Source organism: Salvelinus alpinus, chromosome 1 (assembly GCF_045679555.1).
Source record: "Salvelinus alpinus chromosome 1, SLU_Salpinus.1, whole genome shotgun sequence".
NCBI lineage: Eukaryota > Metazoa > Chordata > Actinopteri > Salmoniformes > Salmonidae > Salvelinus > Salvelinus alpinus.
In genome coordinates, this window is record NC_092086.1 from 115,210,992 (window position 1) to 115,233,476 (window position 22,485).

The following is a 22,485-nucleotide window of genomic DNA, read 5'->3' on the forward strand; positions in this document are numbered from 1 at the left end:
ACACCATTATATCTCCTGACCCCAAGGAGCATCACCATTATATCTCCTGACCCCACAGAATAACACCATTATATCTCCTGACCCCACATATTAACACCATTATATCTCCTGACCCCACAGATTAACACCATTATATCTCCTGACCCCACAGAGCAACACCATTATATCTCCTGACCCCACAGAGCAACACCATTATATCTCCTGACCCCACAGATTAACACCATTATATCTCCTGAGCCACAGAATAACACCATTATATCTCCTGACCCCACAGATTAACACCATTATATCTCCTGACCCCACAGAATAACACCATTATATCTCCTGACCCCAAGGAGCATCACCATTATATCTCCTGACCCCACAGATTAACACCATTATATCTCCTGACCCCACAGAATAACACCATTATATCTCCTGACCCCACAGATTAACACCATTATATCTCCTGACCCCACAGATTAACACCATTATATCTCCTGACCCCACAGATTAACACCATTATATCTCCTGACCCCACAGATTAACACCATTATATCTCCTGACCCCACAGAATAACACCATTATATCTCCTGACCCCACAGAGCAACACCATTATATCTCCTGACCCCACAGAGCAACACCATTATATCTCCTGACTCCACAGATTAACACCATTATATCTCCTGACCCCACAGATTAACACCATTATATCTCCTGACCCCACAGAGCAACACCATTATATCTCCTGACCCCACAGAGCAACACCATTATATCTCCTGAGCCACAGAATAACACCATTATATCTCCTGACCCCACAGAGCAACACCATTATATCTCCTGACCCCACAGAGCAACACCATTATATCTCCTGACCCCACAGATTAACACCATTATATCTCCTGAGCCACAGAATAACACCATTATATCTCCTGACCCCACAGATTAACACCATTATATCTCCTGACCCCACAGAATAACACCATTATATCTCCTGACCCCAAGGAGCATCACCATTATATCTCCTGACCCCACAGATTAACACCATTATATCTCCTGACCCCACAGAATAACACCATTATATCTCCTGACCCCACAGATTAACACCATTATATCTCCTGACCCCACAGATTAACACCATTATATCTCCTGACCCCACAGATTAACACCATTATATCTCCTGACCCCACAGATTAACACCATTATATCTCCTGACCCCACAGAATAACACCATTATATCTCCTGACCCCACAGAGCAACACCATTATATCTCCTGACCCCACAGATTAACACCATTATATCTCCTGACCCCACAGAGCATCACCATTATATCTCCTGACCCCACAGAGCATCACCATTATATCTCCTGACCCCACAGAATAACACCATTATATCTCCTGACCCCACATATTAACACCATTATATCTCCTGACCCCACAGATTAACACCATTATATCTCCTGACCCCACAGAATAACACCATTATATCTCCTGACCCCACAGAGCAACACCATTATATCTCCTGACCCCACAGATTAACACCATTATATCTCCTGACCCCACAGAGCATCACCATTATATCTCCTGACCCCACAGAGCATCACCATTATATCTCCTGACCCCAAGGAGCATCACCATTATATCTCCTGACCCCACAGAATAACACCATTATATCTCCTGACCCCACATATTAACACCATTATATCTCCTGACCCCACAGATTAACACCATTATATCTCCTGACCCCACAGATTAACACCATTATATCTCCTGACCCCACAGAGCAACACCATTATATCTCCTGACCCCACAGAGCAACACCATTATATCTCCTGACCCCACAGATTAACACCATTATATCTCCTGAGCCACAGAATAACACCATTATATCTCCTGACCCCACAGATTAACACCATTATATCTCCTGACCCCACAGAATAACACCATTATATCTCCTGACCCCAAGGAGCATCACCATTATATCTCCTGACCCCACAGATTAACACCATTATATCTCCTGACCCACAGAATAACACCATTATATCTCCTGACCCCACAGATTAACACCATTATATCTCCTGACCCCACAGATTAACACCATTATATCTCCTGACCCCACAGATTAACACCATTATATCTCCTGACCCCACAGAATAACACCATTATATCTCCTGACTCCACAGATTAACACCATTATATCTCCTGACCCCACAGATTAACACCATTATATCTCCTGACCCCACAGAGCATCACCATTATATCTCCTGACCCCACAGAGCATCACCATTATATCTCCTGACCCCAAGGAGCATCACCATTATATCTCCTGACCCCACAGAATAACACCATTATATCTCCTGACCCCACATATTAACACCATTATATCTCCTGACCCCACAGATTAACACCATTATATCTCCTGACCCCACAGATTAACACCATTATATCTCCTGACCCCACAGAGCAACACCATTATATCTCCTGACCCCACAGAGCAACACCATTATATCTCCTGACCCCACAGATTAACACCATTATATCTCCTGAGCCACAGAATAACACCATTATATCTCCTGACCCCACAGATTAACACCATTATATCTCCTGACCCCACAGAATAACACCATTATATCTCCTGACCCCAAGGAGCATCACCATTATATCTCCTGACCCCACAGATTAACACCATTATATCTCCTGACCCACAGAATAACACCATTATATCTCCTGACCCCACAGAATAACACCATTATATCTCCTGACCCCACAGATTAACACCATTATATCTCCTGACCCCACAGATTAACACCATTATATCTCCTGACCCCACAGATTAACACCATTATATCTCCTGACCCCACAGATTAACACCATTATATCTCCTGACCCCACAGAATAACACCATTATATCTCCTGACCCCACAGAGCAACACCATTATATCTCCTGACCCCACAGAGCAACACCATTATATCTCCTGACCCCAAGGAGCATCACCATTATATCTCCTGACCCCACAGAATAACACCATTATATCTCCTGACCCCACAGATTAACACCATTATATCTCCTGACCCCACAGAGCAACACCATTATATCTCCTGAGCCACAGAATAACACCATTATATCTCCTGACCCCACAGATTAACACCATTATATCTCCTGACTCCACAGATTAACACCATTATATCTCCTGACCCCACAGATTAACACCATTATATCTCCTGACCCCACAGAGCATCACCATTATATCTCCTGACCCCAAGGAGCATCACCATTATATCTCCTGACCCCACAGAATAACACCATTATATCTCCTGACCCCACAGATTAACACCATTATATCTCCTGACCCCACAGAGCAACACCATTATATCTCCTGACTCCACAGATTAACACCATTATATCTCCTGAGCCACAGAATAACACCATTATATCTCCTGACCCCACAGATTAACACCATTATATCTCCTGACCCCACAGATTAACACCATTATATCTCCTGACCCCACAGATTAACACCATTATATCTCCTGACCCCACAGATTAACACCATTATATCTCCTGACCCCACAGAATAACACCATTATATCTCCTGACCCCACAGATTAACACCATTATATCTCCTGACCCCACAGATTAACACCATTATATCTCCTGACCCCACAGATTAACACCATTATATCTCCTGACCCCACAGATTAACACCATTATATCTCCTGACCCCACAGATTAACACCATTATATCTCCTGACCCCACAGATTAACACCATTATATCTCTTGACCCCACAGATTAACACCATTATATCTCCTGACCCCACAGATTAACACCATTATATCTCCTGACCCCACAGATTAACACCATTATATCTCCTGACCCCACAGATTAACACCATTATATCTCCTGACCCCACAGATTAACACCATTATATCTCCTGACCCCACAGATTAACACCATTATATCTCCTGACCCCACAGATTAACACCATTATATCTCCTGACCCCACAGATTAACACCATTATATCTCTTGACCCCACAGATTAACACCATTATATCTCCTGACCCCACAGATTAACACCATCACATAATAGAAGTCGGGGAAGTCTGTGTAGGGTATGTGAAGAATGCAGTGTGTGTGTGTGTGTGTGTTCCTCTTCCTCTTGTTCCCATTCAACTCACCCTGTACCTTAACTCCTTTAGTGAGAAATTACATCTCTTAATGTGAGAGAATAAAGTGAACCACTCGTCTCTCCTGAGCAGGTCATTCTATCCATAACCTATATTCTCAGTATCATGATTCATACTGGATGAAAAACGGGGTAATCAAATCAAATTTATTTTTACATCAGCTGATAACTCAAAGTGCTGTACAGAAACCCAGCCTAAAACCCCCAAACAGCAAGCAATGCAGGTGTAGAAGCAACGGTGGCTAGGAAAAACTCCCTAGAAAGGCCAAAACCTAGGAAGAAACCTAGAGAGGAACCAGGCTATGAGGGGTGGCCAGTCCTCTTCTGGCTGTGCCGGGTGGAGATTATAACAGAACATGGCCATTAAGGCCAGATTGTTCTTCAATATGTTAAATCATTCATAGAGGATGATTAAGGTGAAATACTAATCCCAGTGGTTGTAGAGGGTGCAACAGGTCAGTACCTCAGGAGTAAAGGTCAGTCGGCTTTTCATATCCAAGCATTCAGAGGTCGAGACAGAAGGTGCGGGAACGGACGGAGAGAGCGAGAGCGAAGGTCCGGGACAATCTCTGTGGTCCCGTGTGGCTCAGTTGGTAGAGCATGGCGCTTGCAACGCCAGGGTTGTGGGTTCAATTCCCACGGGGGGACCAGGATGAATATGTATGAACTTTCCAATTTGTAAGTCGCTCTGGATAAGAGCGTCTGCTAAATGACTTAAATGTAAATGTAAATCTCTCTTATTCATACGTTTAGCCACAAGCCACCACAAACTTTCCCAAAATGAATGTTCCATTAAAAGCATCAAGCCGTCATTCTGTTACAAAATGTCAATAATGTTATGAAATTTCAATAACTATTGTTTAGACTTACTCTGTCTTATCCTGTCGAAATTGTTTAGTGGTTTTCTGAGTTGTGTGCCAGATGGCACCCTATTCCCTATTTATAGTGCACTACTTTAGATCAGAGCCCTATGGAACCCTACTCCCTATATAGTGCACTACTTTAGACCAGAGCCCTATGGAACCCTATTCCCTACATAGTACACTACTTTAGACCAGAGCCCTATGGAACCCTACTCCCTATATAGTGCACTACTTTAGACCAGAGCCCTATGGAACCATATTCCCTATATAGTGCACTACTTTAGACCAGAGCCCTATAAAGAAATAGGGTGCCATTTGGGATGTAAACTATAATGTTCAATCCAACGTGACCGGATCTGGAAGGTCGCTCTGGAAGATGACTATAATCCAGTTTAATCCATTGTTCCATCACCACGAGGCGTTAGAGTAGATTCATTTCTCCACTGAGCAGTTTGAGAGACACCTTTTAAAGAAAACATGTTTACCTTTCATTTAACTAGAAAAGTAAGTTAAAAACCTCTTATGGCTGCAATCCCATTAACGGGATGATATGACAACAGCCAGTGAAAGTGCAGGGCGCCAAATTCAAAAAACAGAAATCTCATAATTAAAATTCCTCAGACATACATGTGTTTTATATAATTTTAAAGGTAATCTTGTTGTTAATTTCGCTGAAATATGCTTTTCAGCGAAAGCACTACAAACGATTATGTTAGGTCACACCAAACCACAATAAGCACAGCCATTTTTCCAGCGAAAGATAGCATTCACAAAAAGCACAAATAGAGATAAAATGAATCACTAACCTTTGATGATCTTCATCAGATGACACTCATAGGACTTCTCGTTACACAATACATGTATGTGTTGTTTGATAAAGTTCATATTTATATTTAAAAAATCTGATTTTTTGGCGCGTTACATTCACTAGTTCCAAAAACATTGAGGGATTTTGCATAGCCAAATCGTTTCAACAGAAATACTCATCATATATGTAGATGATAATACAAGTTATACACATGGAGTTATAGATATACCTCTCCTTAATGCAACCGCTGTGTCAGATTTCAAAAAACCTTTACGGAAAAAGCAAACCATGCAATAATCTGAGACAGAGCTCAGAACAATAGCCAAATTAGCCGCCATGTTGGAGTCAACAGAAACCAGAAATTACATGATAAATATTCCCTTACCTTTGATGATCTTCATCAGAATGCACTCCCAGGAATCCCAGGTCCACAATAAATGCTTGATTTGTTCGATAATGTCCGTTATTTATGTCCAATTAGCTACTTTGGTTAGCGCGTTTGGTAAACAATTACAAAGTCACAAAGTGCGTTCACTAAAACCTGATGAAATGTCCAAAGGTTCCGTAACAGTCAGTAGAAACATGTAAAACGATGTATTGAATCAATCTTTAGAATGTTGTTAACATATATCTTGAATAACGTTCCAACCGGAGAATTACATTGACTTCAGATGAGCGATGGAACGGAGGTCCTCCTCACATGAACGCGCGTGGTCAAAGAATGTTCACCTCATGGCAGTGGTGACTCATTCTACTCTCATTCGGCTCCCCTTCACAGTGGAGTCATCAGACAAAGTTCTACAGACTGTTGACATCTAGTGGAAACCGTAGGAAGTGAATACTCATTTATTTCTCGCTGTGATTTCAATGGGATCTTGGTTGAAACTCTACCAGCCTCAGAATTTCCACTTCCTGTTTTTCTCAGGTTTTTGCCTGCCATATGAGTTCTGTTATACTCACAGACATAATTCAAACAGTTTTAGAAACTTCTGATTGTTTTTCATCCAATACTAATAATATGCATATATTAGTAACTGGGACTGAGGAGCAGGCCGTTTTCTCTGGGCACCTTATTCATCCAAGCTACTCAATACTGCCCCCAGCCATAAGAAGTTAATGACAAATTCTTATTTTCAATGACAGCCTAGGAACAGTTAACTGCTTTGTTAAGGGGCAGAAGGACAGATTTTTACCTTGTCGGCTCGGGGATTCGAGCTTGCAACCTTTCGGTTACTAGTCCAACGCTCGAATCACTAGGCTACCTGCCGCCTCCACACTCTAACCACTAGGCTACCTGCCGCCTCTACACTCTAACCACTAGACTACCTGCCGCCTCTACACTCTAACCACTAGACTACCTGCCGCCTCTACACTCTAACCACTAGACTACCTGCCGCCTCTACACTCTAACCACTAGACTACCTGCCGCCTCTACACTCTAACCACTAGACTACCTGCCGCCTCTACACTCGAACCACTAGACTACCTGCCGCCTCTACACTCTAACCACTAGACTACCTGCCGCCTCTACACTCTAACCACTAGACTACCTGCCGCCTCTACACTCTAACCACTAGACTACCTGCCGCCTCTACACTCTAACCACTAGACTACCTGCCGCCTCTACACTCTAACCACTAGACTACCTGCCGCCTCTACACTCTAACCACTAGGCTACCTGCCGCCTCCACACTCTAACCACTAGACTACCTGCCGCCTCCACACTAACCACTAGGCTACCTGCCGCCTCTACACTCTAACCACTAGGCTACCTGCCGCCCCTTCCATGACCTCCTCATGTGGTTTTATCTTCTGAAGGTGACTCTTTATTACATCTAGTCTAGACTAGCCGATGCCGTGGCAGCTAGATTCACATTTAATTTATATCGTATTGTTCCGTTTCTATCCACCAATAGAAATAGCTATATCTACGTAGTCACAAAGCTATGGTGAGGTGAGCGATCCTTGACTTGCTATTCATTGACAACTGCTACTCTTTGACAGAAAATACTATTAGTAAACGAATAGGAATAACTCTCTCAGACCTACACTTCTGCTTTAGAATGGGCGTTCTATCTCTCAGGGTTTCTACTGCAAATGGTGAAATAAACTAGTAAGGAAAGGGGGATATCTAGTCAGTTGTCCAACTGAATGTATTCAACTGAAAAGTGTCTTCCCACATTTAACCCAACCCCTCTGAATCAGAGAGGTGCGGGGGGGGGGGGCTGCCTTAATCGACATCCACGTCTTCGGCGCCCTGGAGAACAGTAGGTTAACTACCTTGCGGTATCCAGGTTCACAGAAAAACACTGAGATAAGACAAGGATTAGTAGAATATGTCCAAGACTGGAACTTCTAGGCAAAGATCTGGCATGCACTTCCCTCTCTTTATCCACTTACTTCCTAAAAACCCTCTCTATCAGCCTCAACTAGCAGGAGGGAGAGCAGAGTACAGCAGAAGAGAGGCAACAAGCCCTCCTCAGAAGCCAAACGGAGCACGTTGGGCCCCAGCCACTGAAGCCTGTAGGGGACCCAGCCACTGCAAGCTGTTTTTTATGAAACACAACACAACTTTTGGCCTGTACTAAATCCCTCTGCCACTCCAGGGATCCACTCTGGCATAAACAGGCTGTCTGGTAGCAGCACGGCAGCTCATTCTGGATTCTAGCAATGTGTTTAATCAAGCGTTCAGGTTCATACAGACAGACCCAACTAGCTGGAGGGGGAAGTAGAGATATTTCAGTCCATAAAATAGAACTCCTGTGGGTCTCAGAGTGAAGAGTACGTCAACTTTTGAAAGTCCAACAGCTCAACTCGTCAGACCAATGTTTAAAAATAAAAAAATTCTGATGGTGCAATCTACTTAAAGCATTGACATTTTGCAAATGATACACATGATATACATGTGTTAATTGAAAAGCATTCCAGGTGACTACCTCGTGATGCTGGTTGAGAGAATGACAAGAGTGTGCAAACCTGTCATCAAGTCAAAGGGTGACTACATTGAAGAATCTCAAAAATGAAATATATTTTGATTTGTTTAACACTTTATTGGTTACTACATGATTCCATATGTGTTATTTAAACTATTTGATGTGTTCACTATTATTATACAATGTAGAAAATAGTAAAAAAAATAAAGAAAAACCCTGAAATGAGTAGGTGTGTCCAAACTTTTGACAGGTACTGTATACTTACACACATTATATATCTTGAATGACAAAATGCATGTACTCACTCTTGACAGGACTACTTCCAAGGAGATGTTCTGTGGAGGGCCACTTGGTACTGTGGAGGAGAAACACAGAAACACGTGAGTCTTGAAATACAAACAGCTTTACCGCATGTGTAACAGATGTGGCAGTTCAGCAATTGATGAGTAAAGACCTATTACAGTCCTGTCGTGATGAAGTAGACCAACATGCAGAGCACTGAACACCTCATTAACATAAATCTGTCCTTCCACTTTAGAGCACTGAACACTTAATTAACATAAATATATCAGTCCACTGCAGAGCACTGAACACTTAATTAACATAAATATGTCATTCCACTGCAGAGCACTGAACACTTAATTAACATAAATATGTCATTCCACTGCAGAGCACTGAACACTTAATTAACATAAATATGTCATTCCACTGCAGGGCACTGAACACTTAATTAACATAAATATGTCACTCCACTGCAGAGCACTGACCACTTAATTAACATAAATATGTCATTCCACTGCAGAGCACTGGACACTTAATGAATATACATCTGTCATTCCACTGCAGAGCACTGAACACTTAATTAACATACATCTGTCATTCCACTATAGAGCACTGAACACTTAATTAACATACATTTGTCATTCCACTGCAGAGCACTGAACACTTAAAGAATAATTAAAAGACAACTTTTTTCCATCTTTGTAACATTGCAAAAATCTGAAACTTTTTGTGCCAAAAAGGATGCAGAAAAGCTAATCCATGCTTTTGTCACTTCTAGATTAAAGTACTGCAATGCTCAACCTTCCGGCTACCCGGATAAAGCACCAAATAAACTAGTGCTAAACACGGCTGCCTGAATCTTGACTAGAACCAAACAATTTGATCATATGACTCCAGTGCTAGCCTCTCTACACTTGCTTCCTGTTAAGGCAAGGGCTGATTTCAAGGTTATACTGCTAACCTACAAAGCATTACATGGGCTTGCTCCAGCCTATCTCTCTGATTGGTCCTACCGTACATACCGACACGTACGCTACGGTCACAAGATGCAGGCCTCCTTATTGTCACTAGAATTTCTAAGCAAACAGCTGGAGGCAGGGCTTTCTCCTATAGAGCTCAATTTTTATGGAATGGTCTGCCTATCCATGTGAGAGACGCAGACTCGGTCTCGACCTTTAAGTCTATATTGAAGACTCATCTCTTCAGTAGGTCATATGATTGAGTGTAGTCTGGCCCATGGGTGGGAAGGTGAACGGCAAGGCACTGGAGCGACGAACCGCCCTTGCTGTCTCTGCCTGGCCGGTTCCACTCTCTCCACTGGGATTCTCTACCTCTAACCCTATTACAGAGGCTGAGTCACTGGCTTACTGGTGCTCTTTCATACTGTCCCTAGGAGGGTGCGTCACTTGAGTGGGTTGAGTCACCGATGTGATCTTCCTGTACGGGTTGGCGCCGCCTTGGGTTCGTGCCGTGTGGGAGATCTTTGTGGGCTATACTCGGCCATGTCTCAGGGTAGAAAGTTGGTGGTCTTTTGATATCCCTCTAGTGGTGTGGGGGCTGTGCTTTGGCAAAGTGGGTGGGGTTATATCCTGCCTGGTTGGCCCTGTTTGGGGGTATCATCGGACGGGGTCACAGTGTCCCCCGATCCACCACTGTCTCAGCCTCCAGTATTTATGCTGCAGTAGTTTATGTGTCGGGGGGCTAGGGTCAGTCTGTTATGTCTGGTGTAATTCTCCTGTCTTATCTGGTGTCCTGTGTGATTTTAAGTATGCTCCCTCTAATTCTCTCACTCTCTCTCCCCTCCCGGAGGACCTGAGCCCTAGGACCATGCCTCAGGACGACCTGGCCTGATGACTCCTTGCTGTCCCCAGTCGACCTGGTCGTGTTGCTGCTCCAGTTGCAACTGTTCTGCCTGCGGCTATGGGAAACTGACCTTTTCACCGGATGTGCTACCTTGTTTCGACTCTCTCTCTCTACCGCACCTGCTGTCTCGCACTTGCTGACCTGTTGCACCCTCTACAACCACTGTGATTATTATTATTTGACCATGCTCGTCATCTATGAAAGTTTGAACATCTTGGCCATGTTCTGTTATAATCTCCACCCGGCACAGCCAGAAGAGGACTGGCCACCCCTCATAGCCTGGTTCCTCTCTAGGTTTCTTCCTAGGTTTTGGCCTTTCTAGGGAGTTTTTCCTAACCACCGTGCTTCTACACCTGCATTGCCTGCTGTTTGGGGTTTTAGGCTGGGTTTCTGTATAAGCACTTTGTGACATCAGCTGATGTAAAAAGGGCTTTATAAATACATTTCATTGATTGTTTGATTACAGTTTTTCTCAATGGCTAACTTTTTTGAAACAGTCTTAACATTCTCTAAACTGTAAGGGCAATTGTCACAACTGTTTTGTTGGACATCACAACTCTATTGCATGTCTGCAAAATGTAGTAACTCAGCCAAAACATCTAATTCATGCTTCAAAACCTAGTTATTGTGTCAGTAAAATGGCCAATGACACCAAAATGACAAGTTGTTTTGTCATCGTGTAAAAGACCCTACTGGTCAAAATGTTTAGATGTTTTTTCACCCAGGAAATGGTTGTTATATATAAATGTCCGTTTTGTTGACACTGACTGCTTACTGTACTATACCAGAAGGTCAGTTGTGTCTAGCTGAGCTTTTTAGATCCCGATTTCAACAGTAGGTCAAAGTTTACCGGGAAAAGTCAATACTGTACAATACTGTAGTACACAGAAAAAGGACATGCATATTTGTATATATAGTACATTTATTTTTTTAGCAACACCTACATAGAACATTCACATTTGAGTGTCCATTTTTACATACAGTTGAAGTCGGGGATTTACATACACTTAAGTTCAGCAAATCAGCGAGTCGGAAATTTCAGGGTTTCCTAGTTCCGACTAGCGTATACAGTTGAAGTCGAAAGTTTACATACACTTAGGTTGGAGTCATTAAAACTCGTTTTTCAACAACTCCAGAAATGTCTTGTTAACAAACTATAGTTTTGGCAAGTCGGTTAGGACATCTACTTTGTGCATGACACAAGTAATTCTTCCAACAATTGTTTACAGAAAGTTTATTTCACTTATAATTCACTGTATAACAATTCCAGTGAGTCAGAAGTTTACATTCACTAAGTAGACTGTGCCTTTAAAAAGCTTGGAAAATTCCAGAAAATTATGTCATGGCTTTAGAAGCTTTTGATAGGCTAATTGACATAATTTTAGTCAATTGGAGGTGTACCTGTGGATGTATTTCAAGGCCTACCTTCAAACTCAGTTCCTCTTTGCTTGACATCATGGGAAAATCAAAAGAAATCAGCCAAGACCTCAGAAAGAAAATTGTAGACCTCCACAAGTCTGGATCATACTTGGGAGCAATTTCCAAACGCCTGAAGGTACCACGTTCATCTGTACAAACAATAGTACGCAAGTATAAACACCATGGGACCACGCAGCCGTCATACCACTCAGGAAGGAGACACGTTCTGTCTCCTAGAGATGAACGTACTTTGGTGCGAAAAGCGCAAATCAATCCCAGAACAACAGCAAAGGACCTTGTGAAGATGCTGGAGGAAACAGATACAAAAGTGTCTATATCCACAGTAAAACGAGTCCTATATCGACATAACCTGAAAGGCCGCTCAGCAAGGAAGAAGCCACTGCTCCAAAACAGCCATAAAAAAGCCAGACTCCGGTTTGCAACTGCACATGGGGACAAAGATCGTACTTTTTGGAGAAATGTCCTCTGGTTCTGAAATAGAACTGTTTGGCCATAATGACCATCGTTATGTTTGGAGGAAAAAGCTGAAGAACACCATCCCAACTGTGAAGCACGGGGGTGGCAGCATCATGTTGTGGGGGTGCTTTTCTGCAGGAGGGACTGGTGCACTTCACAAAATAGATGGCATCTTGAGGAACGAAAATTATGTGGATATATTAAAGCAACATCTCAAGACATCAGTCAGGAAGTTAATGCTTGGTCGCAAATGGGTCTTCCAAATGGACAATGACCCCAAGCATACTTCCAAAGTTGTGGCAAAATGGCTTAAGGACAACAAAGTCAAGGTATTGGAGGGGCCATCACAAAGCCCTGCCCTCAATCCCATAGAAAATTTGTGGGCAGAACTGAAAAAGCGTGTGCGAGCAAGGAGGCCTACAAACCTGACTCAGTTACACCAGCTCTTTCAGGAGGAATGGGACAAAGTTATCCAAGTGACCCAAGTTAAACAATTTAAAGGCAATGCTACCAAATACTAATTGAGTGTATATATTCTTCTGACCCACTGAGAATGTGATGAAAGAACTAAAAGCTGAAATAATTCTTTCTCTCTCGTATTATTCTGACATTTCACATTCTAAAAATAAAGTGGTGATCCTAACTGACCTAAAACAGGGAATTTATACTAGGATTAAATGTCAGTAATTGTGAAAAACTGAGTTTAAATGTATTTGGCTAAGGTGTGTAAACTTTCGACTTCAACTGTATTTCTTACATGTAAAGTCATATATAGTGAACAGAAGATTAGCAGCAAAAACAAATAAGAACCCAGCAACAAGTAAAAAACACTTCATTGTATCTCCTCACATAACAAAACAAGTTCCCATCTTCTTGGTGGACATCCTGTTGCTCTTGTTTGTCTTGCCAACATCACATCTGATGTTTTTCCTTGGGATGCACCGGGGGGGGGGGGGGATCTCCTTGTGTGGCGCAATGATCGCCTGTGATGTGATGTCCTCACACAAGCAGCATTCATGGCATCTAACAGAGACATCTGATCTTGTGTCCGATAGTCAGATACTTTCCACCTCCATGCTGAAACTCTTCTATCAGATTCTGGTGGAAGGAACTCCATTATTATCCTTTCATGGGCAGCAAACCATTCCCTGACAATGTTGTTTCGGTGGAAGCTGACATTATCCAACACAATTACATAATCTGGTCTAATTTAACCTCTTTGGTGTTCTGGTGTTAGGTCTCTGTAAAGTGTATTTAGGAAGGCCAGGAGAAATTGAGAGTTATAGGGCCCAATGTGTGGAATATGTGTTCTCACAGCATTCTCAGAAATGGCAGCACACATTGTAATATTGCCCCCACGTTGGCCTGGTGTGCCAATTGTGGCTCGGTGTCCAATGAGATTGCGGACACGTCTCCTGCCTTTGGCCAGATTGAACCCAGCCTCATCCACAAAAACAAGAATGTGGGTCATTTCATGTCCTTCCAGCTCCATTATTCTCTATATAGTAACATAGAAACAGAATATAAAGTTAGTTTTGCATAGCCTATTCTAGAATCAGACAGTTCAGTAAACTATAACTTTTTTCTGTTCTTATGGGTATCTACAACTTCGAGAAGTATATACAGGCCTCATTGAAGTACAGTAAAACTCCCTGTACTATATACTATGTGCACACCAATGGTTTACCTGGACATACTGGTTCACCTAGAAGGCCAGCATCCGGGAGTCGACTCTTCACTGTTGACATTGAGACTGGTGTTTTGCTGGTACTATTTAATGAAGCTGCCAGTTGAGAACTTGTGAGGCATCTGTTTCTCAAACTAGACAATCTAATGTACCTGTCCTCTTGCTCAGTTGTGCACCTGGTGCCTCCCACTCCTCTTTCTATTCTGGTTAGAGCCAGTTTGCACTGTTCTGTGAAGGGAGTAGTACACAGCGTTGTACAAGATCTTCAGTTTCTTGGCAATTTCTCGCATGGAATAGCCTTCATTAATCAGAACAAGAATAGGCTGACGAGTTTCAGAAGTCTTTGTTTCTGGTCATTTTGAGCCTGTAATCGAACCCACAAATGCTGGTTCATGAAAAGTCATTAATAAACAAATTAGGCACATTTGGGCTGTCTTGATACAACATTTTGAACACAAATGCAATGGTTAATTTGATCAGTCTAAAACGTTGCACATACACTGCTGCCATCTAGTGGCCAAAATCTAAATTGTGCCTGGGCTGGAATAATACATTATGGCCTTTCTCTTGCATATCAAAGATGATGGTACCAATAAATACAAAATAATGGTTGGTTTTTTCTTTGTATTATCTTTTACCAGAACTATTGTGTTATATTCTACTACATTCCTTACACATTTCCACAAACGTCAAAGTGTTTCCTTTCAAATGGTAATAACAATATGCATATCCTTGCTTCAGGGCCTGAGCTACAGGCAGTTAGAATTGGATGTCATTTTATGTGAAAATTTTAAAAAGGGGCCAATCCTTAAGAGGTTTGAAAACAATTATATAATTGAGCCAAAGCGATTGAGAAGAACTTTAAATAAAATAACTCTGAACATGAATCATCAAGTTGCCATTTAAGTAATTGAAGTATATATCCTGTGGAAACGGTTAAATCAGTCAGAGGAAGGAAGGAAACAGTTTTTCTTTCAGGTACGGATGAAGTGGACGTGTCCCAAATTACACTACTTTTGACCAGGGCCCAATATGGCTCTATTCAAAAGTAGTGCACTATATAGGGAAAAGGTTGCCATTTGGAACAAATCCCTAGTCTGAGATCATTGAGAACAAAGGAAATGGTGGCATTAAAGAGACTTCATCAGGCTTATCTACGACAGGTCCTCTCCAGCCCGGCCAATGGGCATGAAGGATGGAAACAACCCCTTTAGAATCTTTAGAATGACCTGATTAAGTAACATGAATGACATGTAACAAGACTGACCTTTATACAGAACTCATCCATCATGACAGCATTCTATACACTCAGAGGAAGAGGCCACTGGAGACCACCATACTTTAAACAGCTATTATAATGGAGGGGGTGGGGGGGGTCATGGAAATAACTGCCATCACCTGTTATGGGGGGGGGGGGGGGGGGTTACGACAAGAAACATTACACATATATGTTGAAATATGTGAATCAAAAAGGTGTTAAAGGGACAGTATGATATTCGGTGAAGGAATGTTGGCGTACCCATAGTCGTTGCAGTCGTTGCGCTAACGCTAGTTAGCATTGGCTCGCAAAACTATCTCTAACTTCCTTTGTACTGTCATGACTCTCCTGTGACGATCTGAAGGATCAGGTCACAGTGGGTCCTCTCTACAGTGTCCTCTGTCTCGTAGAGGGGGAATGTCATGACTCTCCTGTGATGATCTGAGGGATCAGGTTCCAGTGGGTCCCCTCTACAGCGTGCTCTCTCTCGTAGAGGGGGAATGTCATGACTCTCCTGTGATGATCTGAAGGATCAGGTTACAGTGGATCCTCTCTACAGCGTGCTCTCTCTTTCGTAGAGGGGGAATGTCATGACTCTCCTGTGATGATCTGACGGATCAGGTCACAGTGGGTCCTCTCTACAGCGTGCTCTCTCTCTCGTAGAGGAGGAATGTCATGACTCTCCTGTGATGATCTGAGGGATCAGGTCACAGTGGGTCCTCTCTACAGTGTCCTCTGTCTCGTAGAGGGGGAATGTCATGACTCTCCTGTGATGATCTGAGGGATCAGGTTCCAGTGGGTCTGCTCTACAGTGTGCTCTCTCTCGTAGAGGGGGAATGTCATGACTCTCCTGTGATGATCTGAAGGATCAGGTTACAGTGGATCCTCTCTACAGCGTGCTCTCTCTCTCGTAGAGGGGGAATGTCATGACTCTCCTGTGATGATCTGACGGATCAGGTCACAGTGGGTCCTCTCTACAGCGTGCTCGCTCTCTCGTAGAGGAGGAATGTCATGACTCTCCTGTGATGATCTGAGGGATCAGGTTCCAGTGGGTCTGCTCTACAGTGTGCTCTCTCTCGTAAAGGGGGAATGTCATGACTCTCCTGTGATGATCTGAAGGATCAGGTTACAGTGGGTCCTCTCTACAGTGTGCTCTCTCTCGTAGAGGGGGAATGTCATGACTCTCCTGTGATGATCTGAAGGATCAGGTTACAGTGGGTCCTCTCTACAGCATGCTCTCTCTCGTAGAGGGGGAATGTCATGACTCTCCTGTGATGATCTGAAGGATCAGGTTACAGTGGGTCCTCTCTACAGCGTGCTCTGTCTCGTAGAGGGGAAATGAAGGGGAGAGCAGGAAGTCGGCTGTTTTTTGACGGTCGTAAATACCTAAACTCCTTTCCCCACTCTGCCAAGATGACGGTTGAGATTCCCTTTGTTACCACAGAGAAAGACATTGCAGTACGGTAACCTCACAAGGTTTTCTAATGTAACAATATTTCTCTATTCCAACCAGTTGGAATGGTCCGTGGGCATTTAAACAATAATCATGTCCAACATTTCCTGCATGGTGATATCATTAAAGACGTTATAACGGAAACATTGTAACTTTAAGAGCTTTCACAATGTATCAGATTTACATCGAAATGTTGTGGAATGTATATGATTAAATATGAAACTATTTGTGAGAAGATGTAATGTGATGTCGGGCTTCTAAACAAGAAACTTGTTTAGATATAAAGTTTTAACTAGTCAGTGGACACGCCCCGTGAGCCCAAACATTACACCAGGCGTCATGGAACTGCCCTCCAGGCTTATAAAGGACTCCTGACAAAATGTTCATTAGATCAGAAAACATGAAGCGGTAGCTACACGTTGAAATGGTTGGCAACTCTACAAAAGTCAAAAAACGCAACGACGGGAGTTCCCACTTTGAAACGGCTGGAACTCAAACTTTCAAAAGAGAATAAGTACTACTCGATGCCAAAGAGACCCACGGTAAGCCGGACGTCTCGAATGGTTAAGAAATCTGCAAACTAGAGTCAATTATTCAGGCTGCAGCTGTTTAAATACTTTAGTCTGTTAAACACATCCGTTCTAAGAACAGTTCCGAACAGTACTCTGAAGTATCCAATATAACAACTACAACCACGAAAGATCTTGGGACTTCTGGTGAACGCAACCAGAGACTCTCTGATGACCAGCAGACGGACCGGCAATAGCAGAGAGCGACAACACAGGCATACACTCATAATTATGTAAATTACTATTTCTTTTCGAATGAGCGGCTGTTCACGTTAAAAATATTAGCATTTAATGAGTGCAATTATCAACTGTATTACAGTGAATCATCTTTGAGTTTCCCGCTCTTGAACTGTCCCCACCCCTTTCCTTTGTCTACCAAGCCGTCATATCGGCTTAGCCCACTAGGGACTTTTCTATTATGTCAGTAAACAATGTATGACCTACAGTGTGTGTGTGTTTATGTAATTCTGGGATTTATTTAAGTTAGTTAGTACATAAATAATTAAGCCAATTTGTATATCGCTGATTCCTGATCTAGGGGTTCGTGCAGATATCCAAGAGTTTGCGACATTCAGAATATGACTGATGAGGTAACAAAACATTAATAAGTGACTGTAATCGATATGATATGAAAATATCGGAAGAGTTCATTCGTGAAATAAATACTCTTTAACATTTTCCCGTGGTGCCCCGACTTCCTATTTAATTCAAGTGACACGATTAGTTTAATCGCATAATTAAATTACACATAGAGAATTGATTTGATAATATAAAGTCTTCACATTTAACGTTATTCAACGCTACGACAATACTGTACTCAGAGACATTCAACCATTATCCGCGAGTTCATCTGACTCTGAGGAAGTAATTGCCAGAATCTCGCACTATCCCTTTAAGCAAGAAGTACTATAGCCATTTCAAGTGTAAATTATTTTAACCCAGTTATGATTTTTATTGTTATCAGTTATCAGCGACAGCTCGATACTATCAAATATAGGATTTACAAAACTGTTTTTTTGCAGATTAGACTATTCAGCTCATACAATTGACTGTAGTGAGCATTGTTCTGGCAGTACACAGTCCACAGGTGGTGTTGGGTACTAAGGAGGTTGGTGGCATGGCATGTGTGAGGCCAGCCGGGTACGGGGGCGTTGGGACCGAACTACCAGAATGGCATGGAGCCGTGGTGGACGAGTGACTGGCGTGTGGACTGGCGGCATGTAGGAGGCGAAAGGTCATTAATTACCTTGGAGAGAGAAAGGAGAAGCCAGCCGGCAGTAAAGAGAGAAAGAGAAGTGGCTGCAGCCGGCCCGGTGGATTCATTACGACAGCATTAATTAAGCAGGAGGTAGAAAAGGCAGCTCTTGGGGCTCATTTGAAACATTCAGCAAGCCACAGCTAATGGGATCTGACTGAAGATACTTGACTGCAGCCCTCGTAACCCTCTCAGCTCTGCAATGAAGGTAATACGATGAGACAATCAGGACCTATAAGAGAGTCCTGGGTGCCCGGGAGGAGCTGAGAGGAGATGGGAGGGGCTGAGAGGAGCTGGGAGGGGCTGAGAGGAGCTGGGAGGAAAAGGAGACCCAAGGGGTCCTTTTGGCACCTTGCTCTGAACGGAGAGAGAGAGATAGAGAGAGATATATGGAGAGAGATAGAGAGAGAGATATGGAGAGAAATAGAGATATGGAGTGAGATAGAGAGAGCGAGAGAGAGAGAGAGAGAGAGAGAGAGAGAGAGAGAGAGATGGAGAGAGATAGAGAGAGAGATATGGAGAGAAATAGAGATATGGAGTGAGATAGAGAGAGCGAGAGAGAGAGAGATATGGAGAGAGATAGAGAGAGAGATATGGAGAGAGATAGAGAGAGATATGGAGAGAGATGGAGAGAGATAGAGAGAGAGATATGGAGACAGATAGAGAGAGAGATAGAGAGAGATATATGGAGAGAGAGGGAGAGGGCAGAGGGAGCGGAGTGGGCTAGGCGCTGATCTCAGTGACAGAGAGATGGGGAAGGAGAGAGAAGAAGAGATGGATTAGAGTGGAGTCTAGTGGGATAGGTTCTGATCTCAGTGACAGAGAGATGGGGATGGAGAGAGAAGAAGAGATGGATTAGAGTGGGGTCTAGTGGGCTAGGCTCTGATCTCAGTGACAGAGAGATGGGGATGGAGAGAGAAGAAGAGATGGATTAGAGTGGAGTCTAGTGGGCTAGGCTCTGATCTCAGAGACAGAGAGATGGGGATGGAGAGAGAAGAAGAGATGGATTAGAGTGGAGTCTAGTGGGATAGGTTCTGATCTCAGTGACAGAGAGATGGGGATGGAGAGAGAAGAAGAGATGGATTAGAGTGAGGTCTGGTGGGATAGGTTCTGATCTCAGTGACAGAGAGATGGGGATGGAGAGAGAAGAAGAGATGGATTAGAGTGGAGTCTAGTGGGCTAGGCTCTGATCTCAGTGACAGCGAGATGGGGATGGAGAGAGAAGAAGAGGTGGATTAGAGTGGAGTCTAGTGGGATAGGTTCTGGTCTCAGTGACAGAGAGATGGGGATGGAGAGAGAAGAAGAGATGGATTAGAGTGGAGTCTAGTGGGATAGGTTCTGATCTCAGTGACAGAGAGATGGGGATGGAGAGAGAAGAAGAGATGGATTAGAGTGGGGTCTAGTGGGATAGGTTCTGATCTCAGTGACAGAGAGATGGGGCTGGAGAGAGAAGAAGAGATGGATTAGAGTGGAGTCTAGTGGGATAGGCTCTGATCTCAGTGACAGAGAGATGGGGAAGGAGAGAGAAGAAGAGATGGATTAGAGTGGAGTCTAGTGGGATAGGTTCTGATCTCAGTGACAGAGAGATGGGGATGGAGAGAGAAGAAGAGATGGATTAGAGTGGAGTCTAGTGGGATAGGTTCTGATCTCAGTGACAGAGAGATGGGGATGGAGAGAGAAGAAGAGATGGATTAGAGTGGGGTCTAGTGGGATAGGTTCTGATCTCAGTGACAGAGAGATGGGGATGGAGAGAGAAGAAGAGATGGATTAGAGTGGAGTCTAGTGGGATAGGTTCTGATCTCAGTGACAGAGAGATGGGGAAGGAGAGAGAAGAAGAGATGGATTAGAGTGGAGTCTAGTGGGATAGGCTCTGATCTCAGTGACAGAGAGATGGGGATGGAGAGAGAAGAAGAGATGGATTAGAGTGGAGTCTAGTGGGATAGGCTCTGATCTCAGTGACAGAGAGATGGGGAAGGAGAGAGAAGAAGAGATGGATTAGAGTGGAGTCTAGTGGGCTAGGTTCTGATCTCACTGACAGAGAGATGGGGATGGAGAGAGAAGAAGAGATGGATTAGAGTGGAGTCTAGTGGGATAGGCTCTGATCTCAGTGACAGAGAGATGGGGATGGAGAGAGAAGAAGAGATGGATTAGAGTGGAGTCTAGTGGGATAGACTCTGATCTCAGTGACAGAGAGATGGGGAAGGAGAGAGAAGAAGAGATGGATTAGAGTGGAGTCTAGTGGGATAGGTTCTGATCTCAGTGACAGAGAGATGGGGAAGGAGAGAGAAGAAGAGATGGATTAGAGTGGAGTCTAGTGGGATAGGCTCTGATCTCAGTGACAGAGAGATGGGGATGGAGAGAGAAGAAGAGATGGATTAGAGTGGAGTCTAGTGGGATAGGTTCTGATCTCAGTGACAGAGAGATGGGGATGGAGAGAGAAGAAGAGATGGATTAGAGTGGAGTCTAGTGGGATAGGTTCTGATCTCAGTGACAGAGAGATGGGGATGGAGAGAGAAGAAGAGATGGATTATTGTGGAGTCTAGTGGGATAGGTTCTGATCTCAGTGACAGAGAGATGGGGATGGAGAGAGAAGAAGAGATGGATTAGAGTGGGGTCTAGTGGGATAGGTTCTGATCTCAGTGACAGAGAGATGGGGATGGAGAGAGAAGAAGAGATGGATTAGAGTGGAGTCTAGTGGGATAGACTCTGATCTCAGTGACAGAGAGATGGGGAAGGAGAGAGAAGAAGAGATGGATTAGAGTGGAGTCTAGTGGGATAGGTTCTGATCTCAGTGACAGAGAGATGGGGTGGAGAGAGAAGAAGAGATGGATTAGAGAGGGGTCTAGTGGGATAGGCTCTGATCTCAGTGACAGAGAGATGGGGATGGAGAGAGAAGAAGAGATGGAATAGAGTGGAGTCTAGTGGGATAGGCTCTGATCTCAGTGACAGAGAGATGGGGATGGAGAGAAAAGAAGAGATGGATTAGAGTGGAGTCTAGTGGGATAGGTTCTGATCTCAGTGACAGAGAGATGGGGATGGAGAGAGAAGAAGAGATGGATTAGAGTGGGGTCTAGTGGGATAGGTTCTGATCTCAGTGACAGAGAGATGGGGATGGAGAGAGAAGAAGAGATGGATTAGAGTGGAGTCTAGTGGGCTAGGCTCTGATCTCAGTGACAGAGAGATGGGGATGGAGAGAGAAGAAGAGATGGATTAGAGTGGAGTCTAGTGGGATAGGTTCTGATCTCAGTGACAGAGAGATGGGGATGGAGATAGAAGAAGAGATGGATTAGAGTGGAGTCTAGTGGGATAGGTTCTGATCTCAGTGACAGAGAGATGGGGATGGAGAGAGAAGAAGAGATGGATTATTGTGGAGTCTAGTGGGATAGGTTCTGATCTCAGTGACAGAGAGATGGGGATGGAGAGAGAAGAAGAGATGGATTAGAGTGGGGTCTA

The 22,485-nt window shown here is 43.5% G+C and overlaps 1 protein-coding gene and 1 non-coding gene across 2 annotated transcripts in view; one reads left to right on the forward strand and one right to left on the reverse strand.

Annotated features, from left to right (window-relative positions):
- LOC139539417 (netrin receptor DCC-like) overlaps positions 1 to 22,485 on the reverse strand; it is a 622,169-nt gene that overhangs the window by 193,921 nt on the left and 405,763 nt on the right. Inside the window, exon 12 of the mRNA XM_071342360.1 lies at positions 9,075 to 9,124. Coding sequence (XP_071198461.1) covers positions 9,075 to 9,124 — 50 coding nt within the window. The remainder of the gene's footprint in view (positions 1 to 9,074; positions 9,125 to 22,485) is intronic.
- On the forward strand, positions 4,739 to 4,815 carry trnaa-ugc (transfer RNA alanine (anticodon UGC)). The gene has a single exon. It is a non-coding gene; the product is annotated as a tRNA-Ala (tRNA).